This window comes from Salmo salar, chromosome 20 (assembly GCF_965601325.2).
Source record: "Salmo salar chromosome 20, fSalSal1, whole genome shotgun sequence".
Taxonomy (NCBI): Eukaryota; Metazoa; Chordata; class Actinopteri; order Salmoniformes; family Salmonidae; genus Salmo; species Salmo salar.
This window is the reverse complement of record NC_138310.1, coordinates 51,372,972-51,392,899: the sequence shown is the minus strand read 5'-3', so window position 1 is coordinate 51,392,899 and position 19,928 is coordinate 51,372,972. Positions and strand designations below refer to the sequence as shown.

Sequence of the window (19,928 nt, the reverse complement as noted above, 5' to 3'; positions counted from 1 at the left end):
TCACAGTCCCTTTCCCTTGGTTTAAAAACCCAGTCAGTTGTTTTCTCCCCAGATCAATCTTTGTGTCCAATCTCTCTCTGTCCAATCTCTCTCTCTCTCTCTCTCTCTCTCTCTTTCTCTCTCTCTCTCTCTCTCTCTCTCTCTCTCTCTCTCTCTCTCTACATCTCCATAGCTCTCTCTCTCTACATCTCCCTAGCTCTCTCTCTCTCTCTCTCTCTCTCTACATCTCCCTAGCTCTCTCTCTCTCTCTACATCTCCCTAGCTCTCTCTCTCTCTCTCTCTCTACATCTCCCTAGCTCTCTCTCTACATCTCCATAGCTCTCTCTCTACATCTCCCTAGCTCTCTCTCTAGCTCTCTCTAGCTCTACATCTCTACATCTCCCTAGCTCTCTCTAGCTCTACATCTCCCTAGCTCTACATCTCTGTGTTGATCTCTTTTGTTTTGAAACATCATGTCACATTTGTCCGGTAATCCTGTGAGTGTTGTTTGTTTGTTTGGTGGGAAAAGGGGGTAGATTTCAGTTGTTTTTGGTTCTCACTGTTCTTTATCACTATTATAATTTGCATGATTTATGTTACGGTCTCGTTGCCATCCCCCCTAGACTGCAGGGCCAAAGGGATTCGTAACAGATGGCTAGCAGCTTAGCTAGGTTAGTGGCTCTGTCAAGCAGACTTCAACCTGTCGGTTCAGACGGATTCCGGGACAAGAAACAGCGGTCCTAACTGTTAAAAGCTAACCACATCGATGGCATTGGCGTTTCTCTATAGGTAGGGTGAGTCAACATATTTTTCTACTTGCACGAAGGCCAGAAATCAGAACCATGGACAGCCACGTCATATTTGGCTTATGTTGATTGGACTAAATTGTTTTTGGTATCTTTTAGTTGTTACTGTATTAGACTAAGCAGAGGTGATTTGATGATGCTAAAATGTTGAAATGGTGCTGGAATAGCTACTGTTTTCTTTGCGATTTGTTGTAACACGGTCGTTCTAAATCAGTAGTTGTTTAGTGGTCCGAAAATGTTGGGAACATGAACTTGCTTGACCATGCTGTAGGTCATGTATTTGTCTGTTACTGTACATGCAATATGCTTTGTGGACTTCACTGGAGAGAGGTTGCTCTCCGGTTTTGTGATAAAACAAAGGTGTTTTACAAAAGGCTGTGAAGTATTTGTAGTTCATCGTATCAGTAATGTTACTTCATCGAATCAGAAATGTTAGTTCATCAAATCAGAGCTGTAGCACCGCCCACTGGTGAAGAGGAGCAGAGCATGCTGGGTGATCTCCAGCTCAGAGAAGATCAGCTTGAGAGAAGTCAAGTGTGAGAAAGGTCCAGTCATCCTTATTTTCCTACCAGTTAGCTTTTATTGTGTTAGCTAAGTCCTTGTTGATATGTAAGTACATATTTCATATCTTTCAGGTGTTTATGTCTGAAGATGCACTCTGCGACGATAATGTTGTATTTATGGTTATGCTATTTAGTAGTTTATCACTAGCTATTGTGCGCTGGCTAGCTCTGTTTTGGTTATCATCATTTCGGACATTTAACCCTGTATTTGTATAGGGTAATGCCCCCAGTGCGTTGTTTATATGCCCTGTAATTGTACACGTGTATAGTACATCATTATATGGGTATTAGATCCTATTTCACTGTTTAGAGGTATTCAAGTTCATTGCGCAATTGTGGCCCTGTACTGAAGATGATGGTGGTATGCTTTGTAGTACAGGTGTGGCGGCTCCCCTATGATCTCAAATAAGTACAGTCAGATTCAAGTTTCCTTGTGTTGTATGGTCCTGTATAGCATTAAGTCATCATAGTCATGTTAAACCATGCATATTGTTTATAAGAGATGTGATTTAGAGATTGTATTCTGTCATTTACTATTGTATCTTTATTTATCTCTTTACTTGCAGACCACACACACACACACACACACACACACACACACACACACACACACACACACACACACACACACACACACACACACACACACACACACACACACACACACACACAAACTTTGGTTGAAGCAAGTTGCCAGACCACTAAGTGCCTTATCCCATCCATACTACATACACTGTGCTGTTCTGTGCCTGTGCATCTTAACCGTTATTAAACCACCTCAACTGGAATCCTACCTGTCTGTCATCTGTGTATTTACCAGTGTAATGTAGTGAACATTAAACCATAATTCAGTCCGTGTATTGGCACTGTGGGATTCCAGTTCCATGTTTTACTGTAGCCAGACAGTGGGAGTGATATGCCATGTGAACTGTGTAATACCAGCATACTTCTGAGTAAAGTTAAACTAAAGTATACAAATGCCCTGACCTCAGTTCTTATAAACATAAGCAATCTAAATAACTGTGGATGTTACAACCAGCACACAGGAGCGAACACATAAAGTAAACATAACCTAAAGAATATACAGTCCACCAAGTCCTCACTTACAGGTGTGGTTGAATGGTCTTCTTATTGGCTCGGCCTTTAGGCCTGTGTATCACAAGGCATATGAATTGAAAGGTTATGGAGCAAACAATTCAATTATCACAACACATAGGTTGTAATATGGCTTGGGGGGGGCTCGACTTCCTCAGTGATTTTACCCACACACTACTACTGTTGGGAACATAAAATGACATGCTATAAATACACTTATTTTGACACATTTTCGATATCTAAGTGAATATAATGGACTCTATCAATTTGCCACTGCATTTCTTGCTCTCTTGGGTCTCTCCACCACTTATCCAAAGGAATAGCAAGGCCACAATCATTTCACTTCCATGTCATACATCCCAGGACTGTCAGCAAGCTCCATATAAACCTGGGATCTGAGACATCACTGTACTGGTTCCCTAACTATAATCCTGTGGTTCTTCTCTCCTCAGCTCAGTAAGAAGTATGGCTCAGTGTTTACTGTATGGCTGGGCTCCAAACCTGTAGTGGTGATCTCTGGCTATCAGGCTATCAAGGATGCTTTCGTCACACAAGGAGAAGAGTTCAGCGGCAGAGCCAACTACCCCGTGATCATGACAGTCTCTAAAGGATATGGTGGGTGATTTAAAAAAAATAAATGGGAGTGGGTGGGTGGGTGGGTGTCATTGACCTTGCCACAGTCAGTCTGTGTGGAAATTACATTACATTAGGTTTATGTTATGCTATTCTAATTCTTCCTCTTTGTGCTTCTGCTTACTGTAGGGGTGTTGGTGAGCAGTGGGAAGAGATCAAAAGATCTTCGCAGGTTCTCGCTGATGACCCTGAAAACCTTAGGGATGGGGCGCAGGAGCATCGAAGAACGTGTCCAAGAAGAGGCGAAGATGCTGGTGAAAGCCTTCAGTGAATATGGAGGTAGGATGTTTTTCTTAGTATTCTTCTTGCCTTTGAAATATATTTTATGACTTTATGGGCAATATTACTCAGGTTGTTGGAATGTGAGAAACTGAAGATACATGGTTTATTGCAGAATATAGTAACAGTAAAACCCATGGGGTGTACAGGGTTTTTATAGTATAGACATGTCATTTACCTGTAAACATGTACCTTTTTAGTGCTGAGGGATTACTGATGTTTGAGGTTGTTTAGATAATTTCGGTTTCAGTTATTTTTTTAAAACATGAAGTGCAGTATGCATTATGTGGGTTGAATGTTGTTATAACACAGAATGAAACAATTAATACAAGTGACTGGCCGTTACTCATTTATTAACCATAATTTCTTCACTTTACTTTACCTGCCTGTCACGTCCTGACCAGTGTAAGGGTTAATTGTTATTGTAGTTTGGTCAGGACGTGGCAGAGGGTATTTGTTTTATGTGGTTTGGGGTGGTGGTTGTTGTAGAAGAGCATTTGATTTATGTATTCCGGGGTTTTTGGGCACTGTGTCATATTCATGTACTTCTATGTTTTGTCTAGTGAATCTGTTTCTATGTTTAGTTAATTGGGGTTGGGACTCTCAATTGAAGGCAGGTGTTGTCTCTTTGCCTTTGATTGAGAGTCCTATATATTAGGGTGTGTTTGGGTTTGTATTTTGTGGGAGATTGTTTCTTGTTTAGCGTGTGTGAGCCTAACGAGACTGTTGTGTTGATCGTGAGTATTCGTTGTTTATTATTTTGGTGTTCTCTTGAGTTAAATAAACGTAAAGATGAGCATCCACATTCCTGCTGCATTTTGGTCCTCCTTTCCCGACGACAACCATGACATTTCCTTAGTTTCAGCCACTTGTGAATTTATCTCATTGGAGAAAGCATTCGAGCGAAACAGCGCCCCTCTGTCTCGCGGAAACTATTCAGACCCCTAGACTTTTTCCACATTGTGTTACGTTACAGCCCTATTCTACAATTGATTACATACTTTTTTCCCTCATCAGTCTACACGCAATACCCCATAATGACAAAGCGAAAACAGTTTTTTGGAAAATGTTGCAAATGTATAAAAATAAAAAACAGATACCTTATTTACATAAGTATTCAGACTCTTTGCTATGAAACCCAAAATTGAGCTCTGGTGCATCCTGTTTCCATTGATCATCCTTGATGTTTCTACAACTTGATTGGAGTCCACCTGTGGTAAATTCAATTGATTGGACATGATTTGGAAAGGCACACACCTGTCTAAATAAGGTCCCACAGTTGACAGTGCATGTCAGAGCAAAAACCAAGCCACGAGGTTGAAGGAATTGTCCGTAGAGCTCCGAGACAGGATTGTGTCGAGGCACAGATCTGGGGAAGGATACCAAATAATTTCTGCAGCATTGAAGTTTACCATGAACACAGTGGCCTCCATAATTTTTTTAATTCAATAAGTTTGTAACCACCAAGATTTTTCCAAGAAGGCCAGCATCCGAGTCCCCTCTTCACTGTTGACGTTGAGACTGATGTTTTGCGGGTACTATGTAATGAAGCTGCCCGTTTTGGACTTGTGATGCGTCTGTTTCTCATACTAGACACTCTAATGTTCTTGTCCTCTTGCTCAGTTGTGCACCGGGGCCTCCCACTCCTCATTCTATTCTGGTTAGAGCCAGTTTGCGCTGTTCTGTGAAGGGAGTAGTACACAGCGTTGTACGAGATCTTTAGAATAGTTGAGTATCTGGAGCATCAGCATTTGTGGGTTCGTTTACAGGCTCAAAATGGCCAGAAACAAAGTACTTTCTTCTGAGAATTTTAGGCTATTCCATGAGAGAAATTGCCAAGAAACTGAAGAAGGCCAGTTATATTGCTTCTTTAATCAGAAAAACTGTTTTCAGCTGTGCTAACATAATTGCAAAAGGGTTTTCTAATGATCAATTAGCCTTTTAAAATGATATGTTGTGTTAGCTAATCCAAGTTTGTCATTGGAACACAGGAGTGATGGTTGCTGATAATGGGCCTCTGTACGCCTACGTAAATATTCCTTAAAAAATCTGACGTTTCCAGCTACAATAGTCATTTACAACATTAACAATGTCTACACTATTTCTGAACAATTTTATGTTATTTTAATGGACAAAAACGTGCTTTTCTTTAAAAAACAAGGACATTTAAGTGACCTCACACTACCGTTCAAATGTTTATGTAAATGATATATTTCTGTTTTTTTATTTTTATAAATTTGCAAAAATTTCTAAACCTGTTTTTGTGTCGCTGGATGAGGTGAAAAAAACTATTGAATCAATTTTAGAATAAGGCTGTAACATAATGTGGAAAAAGCCAAGGGGTCTGAAAGGTTTCCGAAGGCACTATATCCCATGTAGAGAGTATGACATGCCATACTATTTTTGTCCAGACAGCATCAGATACATGGGCTACACATACATGTCCTCTGCCTCCACCACGATGGCATTATCAGCAGCACCTGTCCTTTTTACAAAATGAATATAAGATTTAATTTTAACAAGAAATTACATTTCGTTTCTCTGCCCTGCTCGGAAAGTGCCTCATTGCTGCAGCTTAATTTCAATAAGTTACTTTTGCAATAATATTGCGGGAACTCTAAGGGTGGAATGGTCCATTATTATGAACCTGTCCGTGGGTGATTAATAACACTTGCTTCTACTATTATGACAAACTTGGATTATATTGATATGAAATATATGTATGGAATTAAGTTATTGGTGTACAATGAATTATTATTCAGCTGTAAGGATTGGTTTACTTTTTTCAAAGCCTTTTCTCCCCCAACAATGTGGCCTCATTAACCTGGGCACAGAGGCCAGGCAAAACCCCTCTCCCTCCCAATTTCCCTTGCAACTTTGAAGCTTCCTGCAGATTTTGCTGCTTCTGAACCAACCTGATGATGCAAGACAGAATGAGAGCGACGAGCTGATCAGTCCCCAACAGCAGGTTGGGGGGGCCTCGAGCGGCGCATGGGGGGGGCCTCGAGCGGCGCATGGGGGGCCTCAAGCGTTGAATTGATTTAATTACAACAACCAAAAATATTATGCCCAGCTCACGAGTGAGGCCCCTTGATGTGAGCCTAATGGTAAGTCCACCATTGGTTAAACCTCGGCACTACAAAACCAGACAGAGCACTTTGCCAGGACCTGCCTCTCCCTCCAGGACCCTAGGGGTAACGTTTGTTTTGTAGTCGGTGTAAGAGATACATTATTCTCAGTATATTATCTTCAGGAAAGTTTTCATGCTAAACATGTCATTGGAAAGGTACCATTTTACGTTAAAATACATGAATCTAGTGCTTAATTCAAACGTAGTTGTTGCTTCTCACAGCTATTTCTAAAAGTTTCACCATCACAATATTATATATGGATAACCAATCAGGTATTTTAAAAGTATCTGTGTGTTCTTGCCTTTGCAATTGTGTTGGCAATGTGATCTGCTCCATAGTCTTTGGGCACAGGTTTGAAAATGACGACCCAATATTTCAGCTCATCCAAAAGGCTGTTGATGCCTACTTCAATGTCCTCAGCAGCCCTATTGGAGCGGTACAGTAACTTTTCAGCTCATCTCTTTTCATAGAATCTTCCATTGCTCTCAACACCCTGCTAAATTGAAGCTCTATCACAGTAATTGCACAAAATGGCCTTGGGCTGACCAAGCCATTGTTTTTAATAACAAAACCCCTCCCCTTCCTTCCATTTTCTTTCAGATGTACAACATGGTGAAAGCCTTCAGTGAATATGAAGGTAGATTGTTTGGTGCTTTCCAGGCAAACACCATGACATGTTTGCTACCGCAAACAAGGCCAAAGATTACACACAAGCGCAAGCAGAAATCTGTCTTAAAACCCTTGACACCTCTGAACCTCAGGACTTCATCGAGGCCTTCCTGGTTAAAATGCTGGAGGTAGAAAACATGGCATGATCCTCACATTGGAGGTTGAACCTCTTACACATTATGAAAATATGGAATGTGGCTGGAATTAAGATACTATCCATGTCCACTTATGCTAGTTTGGCTATCAAGAGTGAATTGACAAGTGATAGGCCCATCTCTGGTTTTCCAACGTATTTAGTGGCAATAAGTATGTGGAGATGGCAACAACTAGCCATCAGATGTCGCTGTTTACTTGCATCACTGATGGTGACTTATTCTCTTCTCTTAGGAGAAAGATGATCCCAACACTGAGTTCAACAATGATAATATGGTGATGGCTGCATGGAACATTTTTGCTGCTGAAACAGAAACCACAACATCAACCCTCAAACACACATTTTTGATGATGATAAAGTACCCTCACATTCAAGGTACTCTGCGATCCAGCTCTTTATCGATTGCATCCAAGTCTCCTAGACCTATTAAATAACATTGTAATCCCAAAAAGAATATTCCTGGACTATAAATAGTTTGACATTTGTTATTACGATGTAGTTACATGTAATAACTCCAACAACCATCCGTACATAGTATCAGTGCAGTATAATGTAAAGTGTGACCTCTGTCCCCCACAAAGTTCCACAACTACCACAGTCCAGAGGTGACCACAATTATGTAACTGTACCAACACTGAATGTTACATTTCACCATATTTTGTTTGACGTGGTGGAACTGTTGTTAAAATTATTTTACTGATCAACATGCAGTTTTCATAGCAAGTGAAGGATGTTATTTTGTAATTCATTCAGGGTACCATGGTCCTGCCTCTGCTGTCCTCTGTGCTTGTTGATCCCAAACTGTTTAAAAACCCAGATGAGTTTGACTCAGAAATTCCTGAATGAAAATGGATGCTTCAAGAAAAATGGATTCTTTGCTTTTGGAGTGGGTAAGATCATGCTGCAAGTAGTTTGTGGATTAAGTGAGTTCCTGTATCTCTCTATCCTATCCACAAAAAAACATTAAAATATATGAGAGGATTGTGACTGCCCTTATCATGACACAAGGCCAGACCCAGATGCAGTCACAGGAGGCAGATGGTTGGAGTCTTACAATATTTAATAATCCAATAGGGTAAGGCAAGGGAATGGTCATGGACAGGCAAAAGGTCAAAACCAGTTCAGAGTTCAAAAGGTACCGAAGGGCAGGCAGAATCAAGGTCAGGGCAGGCGGGATGATCAGGCAGGCAGGAAAATAGTCCACAGTCAGGCAGGGGTCAAAACCGGGAAGACTAGCAAAAGGAGAACAGGAAAAACACGCTGGTTGACTTGACAAACATACAAGACGAACTGGCACAGAGAGACAGGAAACACAGGGATAAATACACTGCGGAAAATAAGCGACACCTGGAGGGTGGAGACAATCACAAGGACAGGTGAAACAGATCAGGGCGTGACAGCCCTAGCCTGGTAGAGCTAGCCTGATCCACCAGCCTAGGATTTCCCCACTCTTTAAAAAAACTTAACAATAAACCCGAGAACCTATGGTCAACTTCAATTCAGTTGTAGGCTCAGCTGACTGACAATGACCTCTCTCCTTTCTCTTGTCTCTCAGGGAAGCGGGCGTGTCCTGGAGAGGCTTTGACCAGAGTTGTCACGACTCCCGCCGAAGTCGACCCCTCTACTTGTTCGGGCGGCGTTCGGCGGTCGACGTCACCGGCTTACTAGTTGCCACCGATCGATGTTTCACTGTTCGTTTGGTTTTGTCTTTATTGTGTACACCTGTTTTGATTTTCCGTAATTATGTTCATTATTTAAACCTCTGCATTTCCTGTTTGTCTTGTCGGTGATTGTTTGTCTGTTTTGTGTAGTTGGAGGTGTTTCTCCAAACCATGTATTTTTTTGATGAGAAGATTGATAATTTTAGTAAACACGTTTGTTTACCTTTATCCGTGTGTCCTGCGCCTGACTCATCCACTTCTCTAAGAAAACCATTACAGAATCACCGACCACGCAATGGAGTCAGCAGGAGCAGCCAGTTCTCCTATTCATATAGAGGAGCGCGTTCAGCAGCAGGCGAATATGATACAGAATCTTATGACTGCCATGGATTGCGTGCTGCTGACCATGGAGAGAGTGGAGAGGAAAAGATGTCCCGTCGACCCAGCCACACCACTGCCCGGCACACCTCTGGATCCTATCCAACCGCCGTCTGGATCCGGTGGGATTCGGCTCTCGCTCCCGGGAGCGTATGACGGAGCAGCTGCCGGGTGTCAGGGGTTCCTACTCCAGCTGGAGCTCTACCTGGCGCTGTCCAGCCGCCGCCCTCGGGACGCGAGAGAGTGAGCGCCCTCATCTCCTGTTTGACTGGTAAAGCCCTAGAGTGGGCCAACGTCATCTGGGAGGTGGAAGACCCGACTCGGGATAACTACGAGGACTTCTCCCGCCGCTTTCGGGCAGTATTTGATCATCCACCAGAAGGAAAAGCGGCGGGAGAGCGCTTGTTCCATTTAAAGCAGGAGATGAGGAGCGCTCGGGAGTTTGCACTGGATTTTAGAACTCTGGCGGCTGGTTCAGGATGGAATGAGCGGGCCCTGATCGATCACTACAGGTGTGGTTTGCGAGAGGACGTTCGTAGGGAGCTAGCCTGTAGGGACACCACCCTCCACCTGGACCAGCTGGTGGACTTATCTATCCAGCTGGATAACCTGCTGGCCTCCTGCGGACGTCCGGATCGGGGTCCGTTGGTTCCATCCTCCAGTCCCTTACACCCAACACCGATGGAGTTGGGCGGGGCTGGTACTAGGGAGACCGGAGGGGAAACCGTTCCATGCACCAGAGGTGACCGCAGAGGACAGACTGCTGGTCGGTGCTGGGGAGGTTTTCCAGGTAGTCGAGGCGGTAGGCGGAACACTGGTGGTTCATCTCAGGTGAGTAGGCACATGACTCACCCAGACCCCCCTGTTGCTCACATGTGGTTATCTATAAGATTTCCGGGTTTTTCTCCGCATTCCCAGCATAAGGCGCTAGTAGATTCAGGCGCAGCTGGGAACTTTATAGATCGGTCTTTGGCCAATAGATTAGGGATTCCTATTGTTCCCGTTGATGTTCCCTTCCCTATACATGCCCTAGATAGTCGTCCTTTGGGGTCTGGGCTGATTAGGGAGGTCACAGTTCCCATTGCTATGGTGACGCAGGAGAGTCATGAAGAGAGTATTAGTCTCTTTCTGATTGACGCTCCTGCGTTTCCCGTTGTGTTGGGGCTTCCCTGGTTGGCTTTTCATGATCCTATTATTTCGTGGCAACAGAGGGTTCTCAAGGGATGGTCCTGTCAGTGTTCAGGGAGGTGTTTAGGTGTTTCCTTAGGTGCCACTACGGTGGAAAGTCCAAACCAGGTTTCCACCATGCACATTCCTCCCGAATATGCCGATTTGGCAATCGCCTTCTGTAAAAGGAAGGCGACTCAATTACCACCCCATCGACCAGGGGATTGTGCGATAAATCTCCTGGAGGGTGCTGCACTTCCCAGGAGTCACGTGTATCCTCTGTCACAGGAGGAGACGGCGGCTATGGAAACATATGTCGCTGAATCTCTGGGACAGGGATACATTCGGCCCTCCATTTCACCTGTCTCCTCGAGCTTCTTTTTTGCGAAGAAGAAGGATGGAGGTTTACGCCCGTGCATTGACTATCGAGGTTTGAACCAGATTACTGTGAAATACAGTTACCCGCTACCTCTGATCGCCAGTATGACAGAGACATTGCTCGGGGCGCGCTTCTTCACAAAATTGGACCTCAGGAGCGCGTACAACCTGGTGCGTATCAGGGAAGGGGATGAGTGGAAGACGGCATTTAGCACTACATCTGGGCACTATGAGTACCTCGTCATGCAGTATGGATTAATGAATGCTCCATCCGTCTTCCAATCATTTGTGGATGAGATCTTCAGGGACCTGCACGGGCGGGGTGTAGTGGTGTCCGGGGGTATCATCGGATGGGGCCACAGTGTCTTCTGATCCCTCCTGTCTCAGCCTCCAGTATTTATGCTGCAGTAGTTTGTGTCGGGGGCCTAGGGTCAGTCTGTTACATCTGGAGTATTTCTCTTGTCTTATCCGGTGTCCTGTGTGAATTTAAATATGCTCTCTCTAATTCTCTCTTTCTCTCTGAGGACCTGAGCCCTAGGACCATGCCTCAGGACTACCTGGTATGATGACTCCTTGCTGTCCCCAGTCCACCTGGCCGTGCTGCTGCTCTAGTTTCAACTGTTCTGCCTGCGGCTATGGAACCCTGACCTGTTCACCGGACGTGCTTGTTGCACCCTTGACAACTACTATGATTATTATTATTTGACCATGCTGGTCATTTATGAACATTTTAACATCTTGACCATGTTCTGTTATAATATCCACCCTGCACAGCCAGAAGAGGACTGGCCACCCCTCATAGCCTGGTTCCTCTCTAGGTTTCTTCCTAGGTTTTTGGCCTTTCTAGGGAGTTTTTCCTAGGGAGTTTTTCCTAGCCACCGTGCTTCTTTCACATGCATTGCTTGCTGTTTGGGGGTTTAGGCTGGGTTTCTGTACAGCACTTTGAGAATATCAGCTGATGTACGAAGGGCTATATAAAAATAAATTTGATTTGATTTGATTTGACAACCTGAAATGGTCCATCCATACAGACAATGTGATCAAGTAGGTGCAAACTCAGGAGGCTGAAGAAATTTGGCTTTGCCCCTGAGACCCTCACAAACTTCTACAGATGCCCTATGGAGAGCAACCTGTCAGGCTGTATCACTGCCTGGTGTGGCAACTGCACCATCCGCAACCACCGGGCTCTCCAGAGATTGGTGAGGTCACCAGGGGCACACTGCCTGCCCTCCAGGACATCTACAGCACCTGGTGTCACAGGAAGGCCAAGAAGATCCTCAAGGACCTCAGCCACCCGAGCCACGGCCTGTTCACCCCGCTACAATCTAGAAGGAGGAGACAGTACAGGTGCATCAAAGCTTGCACAGAGAGCCTGAAAAACAGCTTCTATCTCTAGGCCATCAGACTGTTAAATAGTCACCACAAGCTGGCCTCCGCCTAGTACCCTGCCCTGAACTTAGTCACTGTTACTAGCCTGCCTCCGCCCAGTACCCTGCCCTGAACTTAGTCACTGTTACTAGCCAGCCTCCACCCAGTACCCTGCCCTGAACTTAGTCAATGTTACAAGTCGGCTACCACCCAATACTTTACTCTGCACCTTAGAGACTGCTGCCCTATATACAGTTGAAGTCGGAAGTTTACATAGACTTAGGCTGGAGTCATTCAAACTCATTTTTCAACCACTCCACACATTTCTTGTTAACAAACTATAGTTTTGGCAAGTCGGTTAGGACATCTACTTTGTGCATGACAAGTAATTTCTTCAACAATTGTTTACAGACAGATTATTTCACTTATAATTCACTGTATCACAATTCCAGGGTGTCAGAAGTTTACATACACTGAGTTGACTGTGCCTTTAAACAGCTTGGAAAATTCCAGAAAAGGATGTCATGGCGTTAGAAGCTTCTGATTGACATAATTTGAGTCAATTGGAGGTGTACCTGTGGATGTATTTCAAGGCCTACCTTCAAACTCAGTGCCTCTTTGCTTGACATCATGGGAAAATCAAAAGAAATCAGCCAAGATCTCAGAAAAAGATGGTAGACCTCCCCAAGTCTGGTTCATCCCTGGGAGCAATTTCCAAATGCCTGAAGGTACCACGTTCATCTGTACAAACAATAGTACGCAAGTATAAACACCATGGGACCACGCAGCCGTCATACTGCTCAGGAAGGAGACGCGTTCTGTCTCCTAGAGATGAACGTACTTTGGTGCGAAAAGTGCAAATCAATCCCAAAACAAGAGCAAAGGACCGTGTGAAGATGCTGGAGGAAACAGGTACAAAAGTATCTATATCCACAGTAAAACGAGTCCTATGTCGACATAACCTGAAAGGCCGCTCAGCAAGGAAGAAGCCACTGCTCCAGAAACGCCATAAAAAAGCCAGACTACGGTTTGCAACTGCACATGGGGACAAAGATTGTACTTTATGGAGAAATGTCCTCTCGTCTGATGAAACAAAAATAGAACTGTTTGGCCATAATGACCATCTTTATGTTTGGAGGAAAAAGGGGGAGGCTTGCAAGCCAAAGAACACCATTCCAACCATGAAGCACGGGGGTGGCAGCATCATGTTGTGGGGGTGTTTTGCTGCAGGAGGGACTGGTGCACTTCACAAAATAGATGGCATCATGAGGTAGGAAAATTATGTGGATTTATTGAAGCAACATCTCAAGACATCAGTCAGGAAGTTAAAGCTTGGTCGCAAATGGGTCTGCCAAATAAACAATGACCCCAAGGTTACTTCAAAAGTTGTGGCAAAAAAAGTCAACAAAAGTCAAGGTGTTGGAGTGGCCATCACAAAGCCCTGACCTCAATCCTATAGACAATTTGTGGGCAGAACTGAAAAAGCGTGTGTGAGCAAGGAGGCCTACAAACCTGAGTCAGTTACACCAGCTCTGTCCGGAGGAATGGGCCAAAATTTACATTTCAGTAATTGTGAAAACTGAGTTTAAATGTATTTAGCTAAGGTGTATGTAAATTGCCGACTTCAACTATACATAGTTATTTAACACTGGTGACTTTAATAATGTTTACATACTGTTTTACCCACTTCATATGTATATACTGTAGTCTAGGCAAGGCTCATCCTTATAGAACAGGTGCTGTTCACACCTTTTCACACCTTTTCTATTCATATACTGTCCATAATGTCTATACACACCATCATAAACAAATATATTTATATTCTGGAGTCTGACATTGCTCGTTCTGATATTTCTTAATTAAATTTTTTGGCTTTGTGTGTATTGTTTTGTATTGTTAGGTATTACTGCACTGGTGGAGCTATAAACATAAGCATTTCGTTGCACCTGCGATAATATCTGCAAAATATGTGTACACAACCAATACATTATTAATTTGAACCCGTCTATTGTGCGGTTATTTTCTTAACTGATTTTTGTCTGCATAACATTTTTACAAATCAGTTTTACAAGTTGTCTGTTAAAATAGGCTACATACAGTGCAGGAGGGCGTACTCTACATACCCCAAGGGTGTTGTGAGGAGCCCTTACAAGAGTCCCTATTTTTTTATGACAGTCGTCAGACAAGTCTTTCTTGTTTATTAGTCAGTCTTTAAATGATAGGTCCTGTTTACCCTCCAACCACAGCTGACCTGTAGCATCTTGCACACACTTTCTCTCTCTGCCTACAGTACATAGCTAAGAGTAACTGCCACACTGCTCTGACACATCTTAGTCCTTAAGTGACTTTAACATGGATTTACTACATGTACTGCAGACTAACATTTTGTCCATAATAATGGCTATAGTGGTTATTATTTTACTTTGGAAGTACATGGGGAAACAGAGCAGCTATGGACGTTTGCCTCCGGGTCCTTCACCAATTCCTCTGCTTGGTAACTTGTTACAAATGGATCTGAAACGACCGGACATGTCCTACATGGAGGTCAGTTAAAAGCTACAATCTGTTTGATTTTCTCAAAGTCATAGATGTAGCTACAGATGCAAGTACTGCAGTCATAGATCAATATTATATTTTTAATAATTTGAAGCTACAGTATACATTGTTTGCAGTGTTGAGGATTAACTAATTACATGTACTGTAATCAGTTACATGTAATCTGATTACAAAACTAACTAATCACTTACATACCACCAAAAATATTGTAATCAGATTACAGATACTTTTGAAAAACGAGATGATTACTTATTGGATTATTCAGAAAGGATGTTTGCAATAAAAATATATAATTTTTTGTCAATGACATTCAATTCTGCATTTAAAAAAGGCACAAGTTGAAGTTTGTTCCACCTGAGCTAGTCTGATCACGAGTCAGAGACCACTATGATGACACACCAAATGAGTTTGATGGATCATGTGTGTCTTTTTCTATTGCCTCTTGAGGGGAAAGTAATGTTACTGAGTTTGGATATTTCAAAAGTTACATCACTGATTCTTATTTTGGACAGGTAACTAGCAACAGTAACAGATTATATTTACAAAGTAATCTACTCAGCCCTGATCGTTTGTTTAAAGACAATGGGATAAGATGAGGGGATAAGACAGTTGTACTAAGTTCATGAAGGAGTTATAAGTTATATTTTTCAAGAATCAATGGGTTCCTCTCATCTCTCATCAGTTCAGTAAGAAGTATGGCTCAGTGTTTACTGTATGGCTGGGCTCCAAACCTGTAGTGGTGATCTCTGGCTATCAGGCTATCAAGGACGCTTTCGTCACACAAGGAGAAGATTTCAATGGAAGAGCCAACTCTGCCATTACCCTGAAACTCATTAACGAACACGGTGAGTAAAATGATTGGAAGAGGGATGTTGTAAGATACATGTGTCATAGTGTCGTAATCTGTGTGGAAATTGACTTTGCTTAGAAAAGGGAAGTACTGTGCATTGTTCATCCTATCTCTCTGTCCTGTTGTACTCATCAATCTAGGGGTGGGATTGAGTAATGGGCAGAGATGGAAAACTCTTCGCAGTTTCTCCTTGATGTCCCTGAAAAACCTTGGAAAAGGATGCAGGAGCCTCGAGGAGAGGGTCCAAGTGGAAGCTAAGAGTCTAGTGAAAGCCTTCAGTGAATATGGAGGTATGTTGTTTTTGTCGGTGACATCTGTACGTGTGTGTGCGTGCATGAGTGCATCACAGGAGGCTGTTGAGGGGAGGACGGTACATAATAATGTCTGGAAAAGAGCAAATGGAATGGCATCAAACACATAGAAACCATGTGTTTGATGTATTTGAATCCATACCCAATTTGTAAGTCGCTCTGGATAAGAGCGTCTGCTAAATGACTTAAATGTAAATGTAAATACCCCTTATTCCGCTCCAGCCATTACCACAAGCCCGTCCTCCACAGTTGAGGGTCCACCAACCTGCCTCCACGAGTGGCACAGCAGTCTAAGGCTGCAGTGCTTGAAGCGTCACTACAGACCCGGTTCGATCCCAGGCTGTGTCGCAACCGGCCGTGACCAGGAGACCCATGAGGCGGTGCAAAATTGGCCCAGCGTCATCCGGTTTAGGGGAGGGTTTGGCCGGCCGGGATATCCTTGTCCCATCGCGCTCTAGCAACTCCTTGTGGCGGGTCGGGCGCAGTGCACGCTGACTTCGGTCAAGAAGCAGTACGGCTGGGCAGGGTCGTGTTTCGGAGGACGCATGGCTCTCGACCTTCGCCTCTCCCGATTCCGTATGGGAGTTGCAGCGATGGGACAAGTCTGTAACTACCAAGTGGATATCATGAAATTGGGGCGAAAAAGGGCGAAAAAGTTTAAAAAATATATATAATTTGCCACCAACCTCCTGTGGTGTGCAAGCATGCGTGTTTATGCTTGTCTGCTGTCTCTATTCCAGATTCCACTGTCAACCCCAAAGAACTCCTGTTCCATTCTATCATCAACCTATTCTGGTCCATAGTCTTTGGGCGCAGGTTTGAATACAACGACCCAGAGTTTCAGATCCTCTACAAGCCTGTCTATACATACTTCGACATGCTAAAAAGCAAAGTGGCAATGGTATGGTAGCACATACAGCGCCTTCAGAAAGTATTCACACTTCTTGACTTGACTGATTCCACATTTTGATGTGTTACAGCCTGAATTTAAAATGGATTTACATTTAAAAAAATTGTCACTGGCCAACACAACATATCCCATAAGGTCAAAGTGGAATTATGCTTTTGTAAATGTATACAAATGAATAACAAATTCAAAGCTGAAATGTCTTGAGTCAATAAGTATTCAACACTTTTGTTATGGTAAGGAGAAATACGTTCAGACTTGCTTAACAAGTCACATAATAAGATGCATGGACTCAGATTCAACCACAAAGACCAGGGAGGTTTTCCAATGTCTTGAAAAGAAGGGCCCCTATTGATAGATAGGGGGGGGGGGGGGGGGGGGGGGGGGAGAAGCAGACTTTGAATATCCCTTTGAGTATGGAGAAGTTATTAACTACACTTTGGATGGTGTATCAATACACCCAGTCACTACAAAGATACAGGTGTCCTTCCTAACTCAGTCGCCAGAAAGGAAGGAAACCGCTCGGTGATTTCACTTTTTTTTTATGATTGGTTGTATTGATACACAATCTAAAGCCGAATTAATAACTTTACCATGCTCAAAGAGATATTCAGCGTCTGTAAAAAAAAAAAAATCATTTGTATATACCAATTGGTGCCTTTCTTTGCGAGGCATTGGAAAAGCCAATGTGGTTGAATCTTTGCTCAACAAAACATTACTCAAGTGAAGGTACTTACAGATAGTTGTATGTGTGGGGTACAGAGATGGTGTAGTCATTCAATAAATCATGTTAACCCCTATTATTGTCCATGCAACTTCTATGACTTGTTAGGTAAATGGACTCCTGAACCTAATAAGGCTTGCCACAACAAAGGGGGGAATACTTATATAACCAAGACATTTGATTTCTTTATTTTTTATTAATTTGTAAAAATGTATAGAATGTTATTTTCACTGACATTATTTGGTATTTTGTGTAGATCAGTGACAAAGAAATCATAATAATATACATTTCAAACCCAGTTTGTAATGCAACAAAATGTGAAAAAAATCCAAGGGGGATAAATACTTATGATATGCACTGTATGCCTGTTATTTATTTATACCAGCTCTTCCAAAGCATGACTTGATTGTGTCTTATAAGCTTGCCTGCCGAAATGGATAATGATAACAAAAGTATGTGGGTCACTATTTGAATATAACAACAACCCCTTCTTTCCTTCCCATGTTTCTAATGTTGCGTCTCTTCTAGCTGTACAACATTTCCCCCAGAATCGTTGAGTGCTTTCCAGGAAAACACCATGAGCTGTTTAAGGCCATAGACAAGGCCAAAGCTTACATACGAGAGGAAGCAGATCGTCGCCTTAAAAACCTGGACGCCTCTAACCCCCAGGACTACTTCGATGTCTTCCTGGTTAAAATGCTGGAGGTAAAACAGTGATTGATTCCTGGAATTTGATGTTGAACATCTTACAAAGTATCAAAATATTGTAATATCACCAACTAGCCACCTAAATATATGATCAATGTTTACGTGGGTCTGAATATTTGTGCAAACATCTTACTTTTTCACAAATCTATCAGTGTAAGATTTAGAGGTATCTTCCAACTTTCCTTAGAAGGGTCAGCCCGAGACTGAGTTCAACTATGACAACTTGTTTCCGTGTGTGTGGGATCTGTTTGCTGCTGGCACGGAGACCCAGTCCTCCACCCTATCACATGCCTGTCTGATGATGATCAAGTACCCTGACATCCAAGGTATCCTCTCTTCTCTATCACTGTTATTGAAATTACACACATTTATTGAAAATAGAAAATAGTACTGCAACCCGACTTAATGGGCCGGTTTCCAGGACACAGATTAAGCCCATTCCTGGACTAAAAAGCACTATAATGAATGGAGATTCCCTATTGAACATGTTTTCATGCTTAATCTGGGTCTAGTAAACCAGCCAAATAAGAGCTGCAACAGAGAGTTTACATTACACACCATGTAAGCAGCACATACATGCTGGCATTTCTTCATTCCCAATAGACTATAAACACTGTATATTAACCCAAATGCTATGAAGGCCTATGACTGTCTTTCTTCCTCAGAGAAAGTTCAGAAGGAGATAGACGAGGTGATTGGCTCAAACAGAGTCCCCACAGTTGACGACAGACATAAGATGCCCTACACGGACGCTGTAATCCACGAAATCCAGAGAAGTATGAGTCTTGCTCCTATTGCTTTCCCTCACCAAATGACCCGAGACACAACGTTCCACAACTACCACATCCCAAAGGTGACCACCATTTCCGCGAACTTATCCTAAATGTTTATTATTTTTACTTGTTAAACTGTCAACTGTTTTATGTAAGTACTCTTTTGTCATTCTTCCAGGGAACCACAGTGTTTCCACTGTTGTCCTCTGTGCTGTTTGACCCCAAACTGTTCAAGAACCCAGATGAGTTTGACCCAGAGAACTTCCTGGATGAAAATGGAGTCTTTAAGGAAAACAACGGATTTCTTGTTTTTGGACTGGGTAAAATGATGTTACAATTGACTAATAAAATAATATGAGAATGTGAAAACAATAACCCCTCCGTAGTAGCTCTCAGAGAAAAAGACTCAAGATCATCACACAATATACATACACATTGCTAGCATCTTGTTTGCTAGGTTTTGCATATCAAACAAGGCCAATGTGTATGTTTCAGTCTCAGGATTGTAGGTTGACTGCTGAAGGTAACTTCTCTCCTCTCTCATTGTCCATCAGGGAAGCGGTACTGCCTGGGAGATGGAATGGGGATTCCCAGGACGGTGCTCTTCCTGTTCTTTACTTCCCTTCTTCAGCGCTTCACCTTCAGGGGCACCAAACCTCCAGAGGAAATTGACGCCAGTGTTGTATCCTACTTTCATGGTCGCCTGGCGCGCCCCTACACCTGCTATGTCAAACTCAGGACACCAAATATTTAATTGATCAAACAGCATTTAATCTTGATGAAATTCAATGTGATTTCTTTTCTGAATAAGGAACCTCAACAGCAAAGTTGTCATGTC

At 42.9% G+C, this 19,928-nt stretch overlaps 1 protein-coding gene and 1 pseudogene across 3 annotated transcripts; both read left to right on the top strand.

The window, feature by feature from the left end:
* Positions 1–2,898: 2,898 nt before the first annotated feature.
* LOC106580887 (cytochrome P450 2M1-like) lies at positions 2,899–13,941 on the top strand (annotated as a pseudogene). Its single transcript, XR_014381879.1, has 5 exons — positions 2,899–3,058; positions 3,206–6,922; positions 7,087–7,283; positions 7,543–7,684; positions 8,063–13,941. The product of XR_014381879.1 is annotated as a cytochrome P450 2M1-like (transcript).
* Positions 13,942–14,470: 529 nt separating this feature from the next.
* LOC106580755 (cytochrome P450 2M1) lies at positions 14,471–19,917 on the top strand. Of its 2 annotated transcripts, none has more exons than XM_014162134.3 (9): positions 14,471–14,805; positions 15,500–15,662; positions 15,808–15,957; positions 16,719–16,879; positions 18,138–18,314; positions 18,508–18,643; positions 18,983–19,170; positions 19,269–19,410; positions 19,645–19,917. In XM_014162134.3, exons 1-9 carry the CDS (start codon positions 14,614–14,616, stop codon positions 19,842–19,844), a joined length of 1,509 nt encoding a protein of 502 aa, XP_014017609.1. In that variant the 5' UTR covers positions 14,471–14,613; the 3' UTR covers positions 19,845–19,917. The 2 variants fall into 2 exon arrangements, with proteins under 2 accessions (XP_014017609.1, XP_014017608.1); XM_014162133.3 differs by having other exon boundaries at positions 18,505–18,643.
* The last annotated feature ends 11 nt before the right edge of the window (positions 19,918–19,928 follow it).

What these genes read in the sequence shown, in the direction of transcription:
- LOC106580755 (XM_014162133.3), top strand. Translation starts at nt 14,614, where the DNA reads ATGGATTTACTACATGTACTGCAGACTAACATTTTGTCCATAATAATG. An exon ending in ACAACTACCACATCCCAAAG is followed by an intron (nt 19,171 to 19,268) that starts GTGACCACCATT and finishes TCATTCTTCCAG; the next exon opens with GGAACCACAGTGTTTCCACT. An exon ending in ATTTCTTGTTTTTGGACTGG is followed by an intron (nt 19,411 to 19,644) that starts GTAAAATGATGT and finishes ATTGTCCATCAG; the next exon opens with GGAAGCGGTACTGCCTGGGA.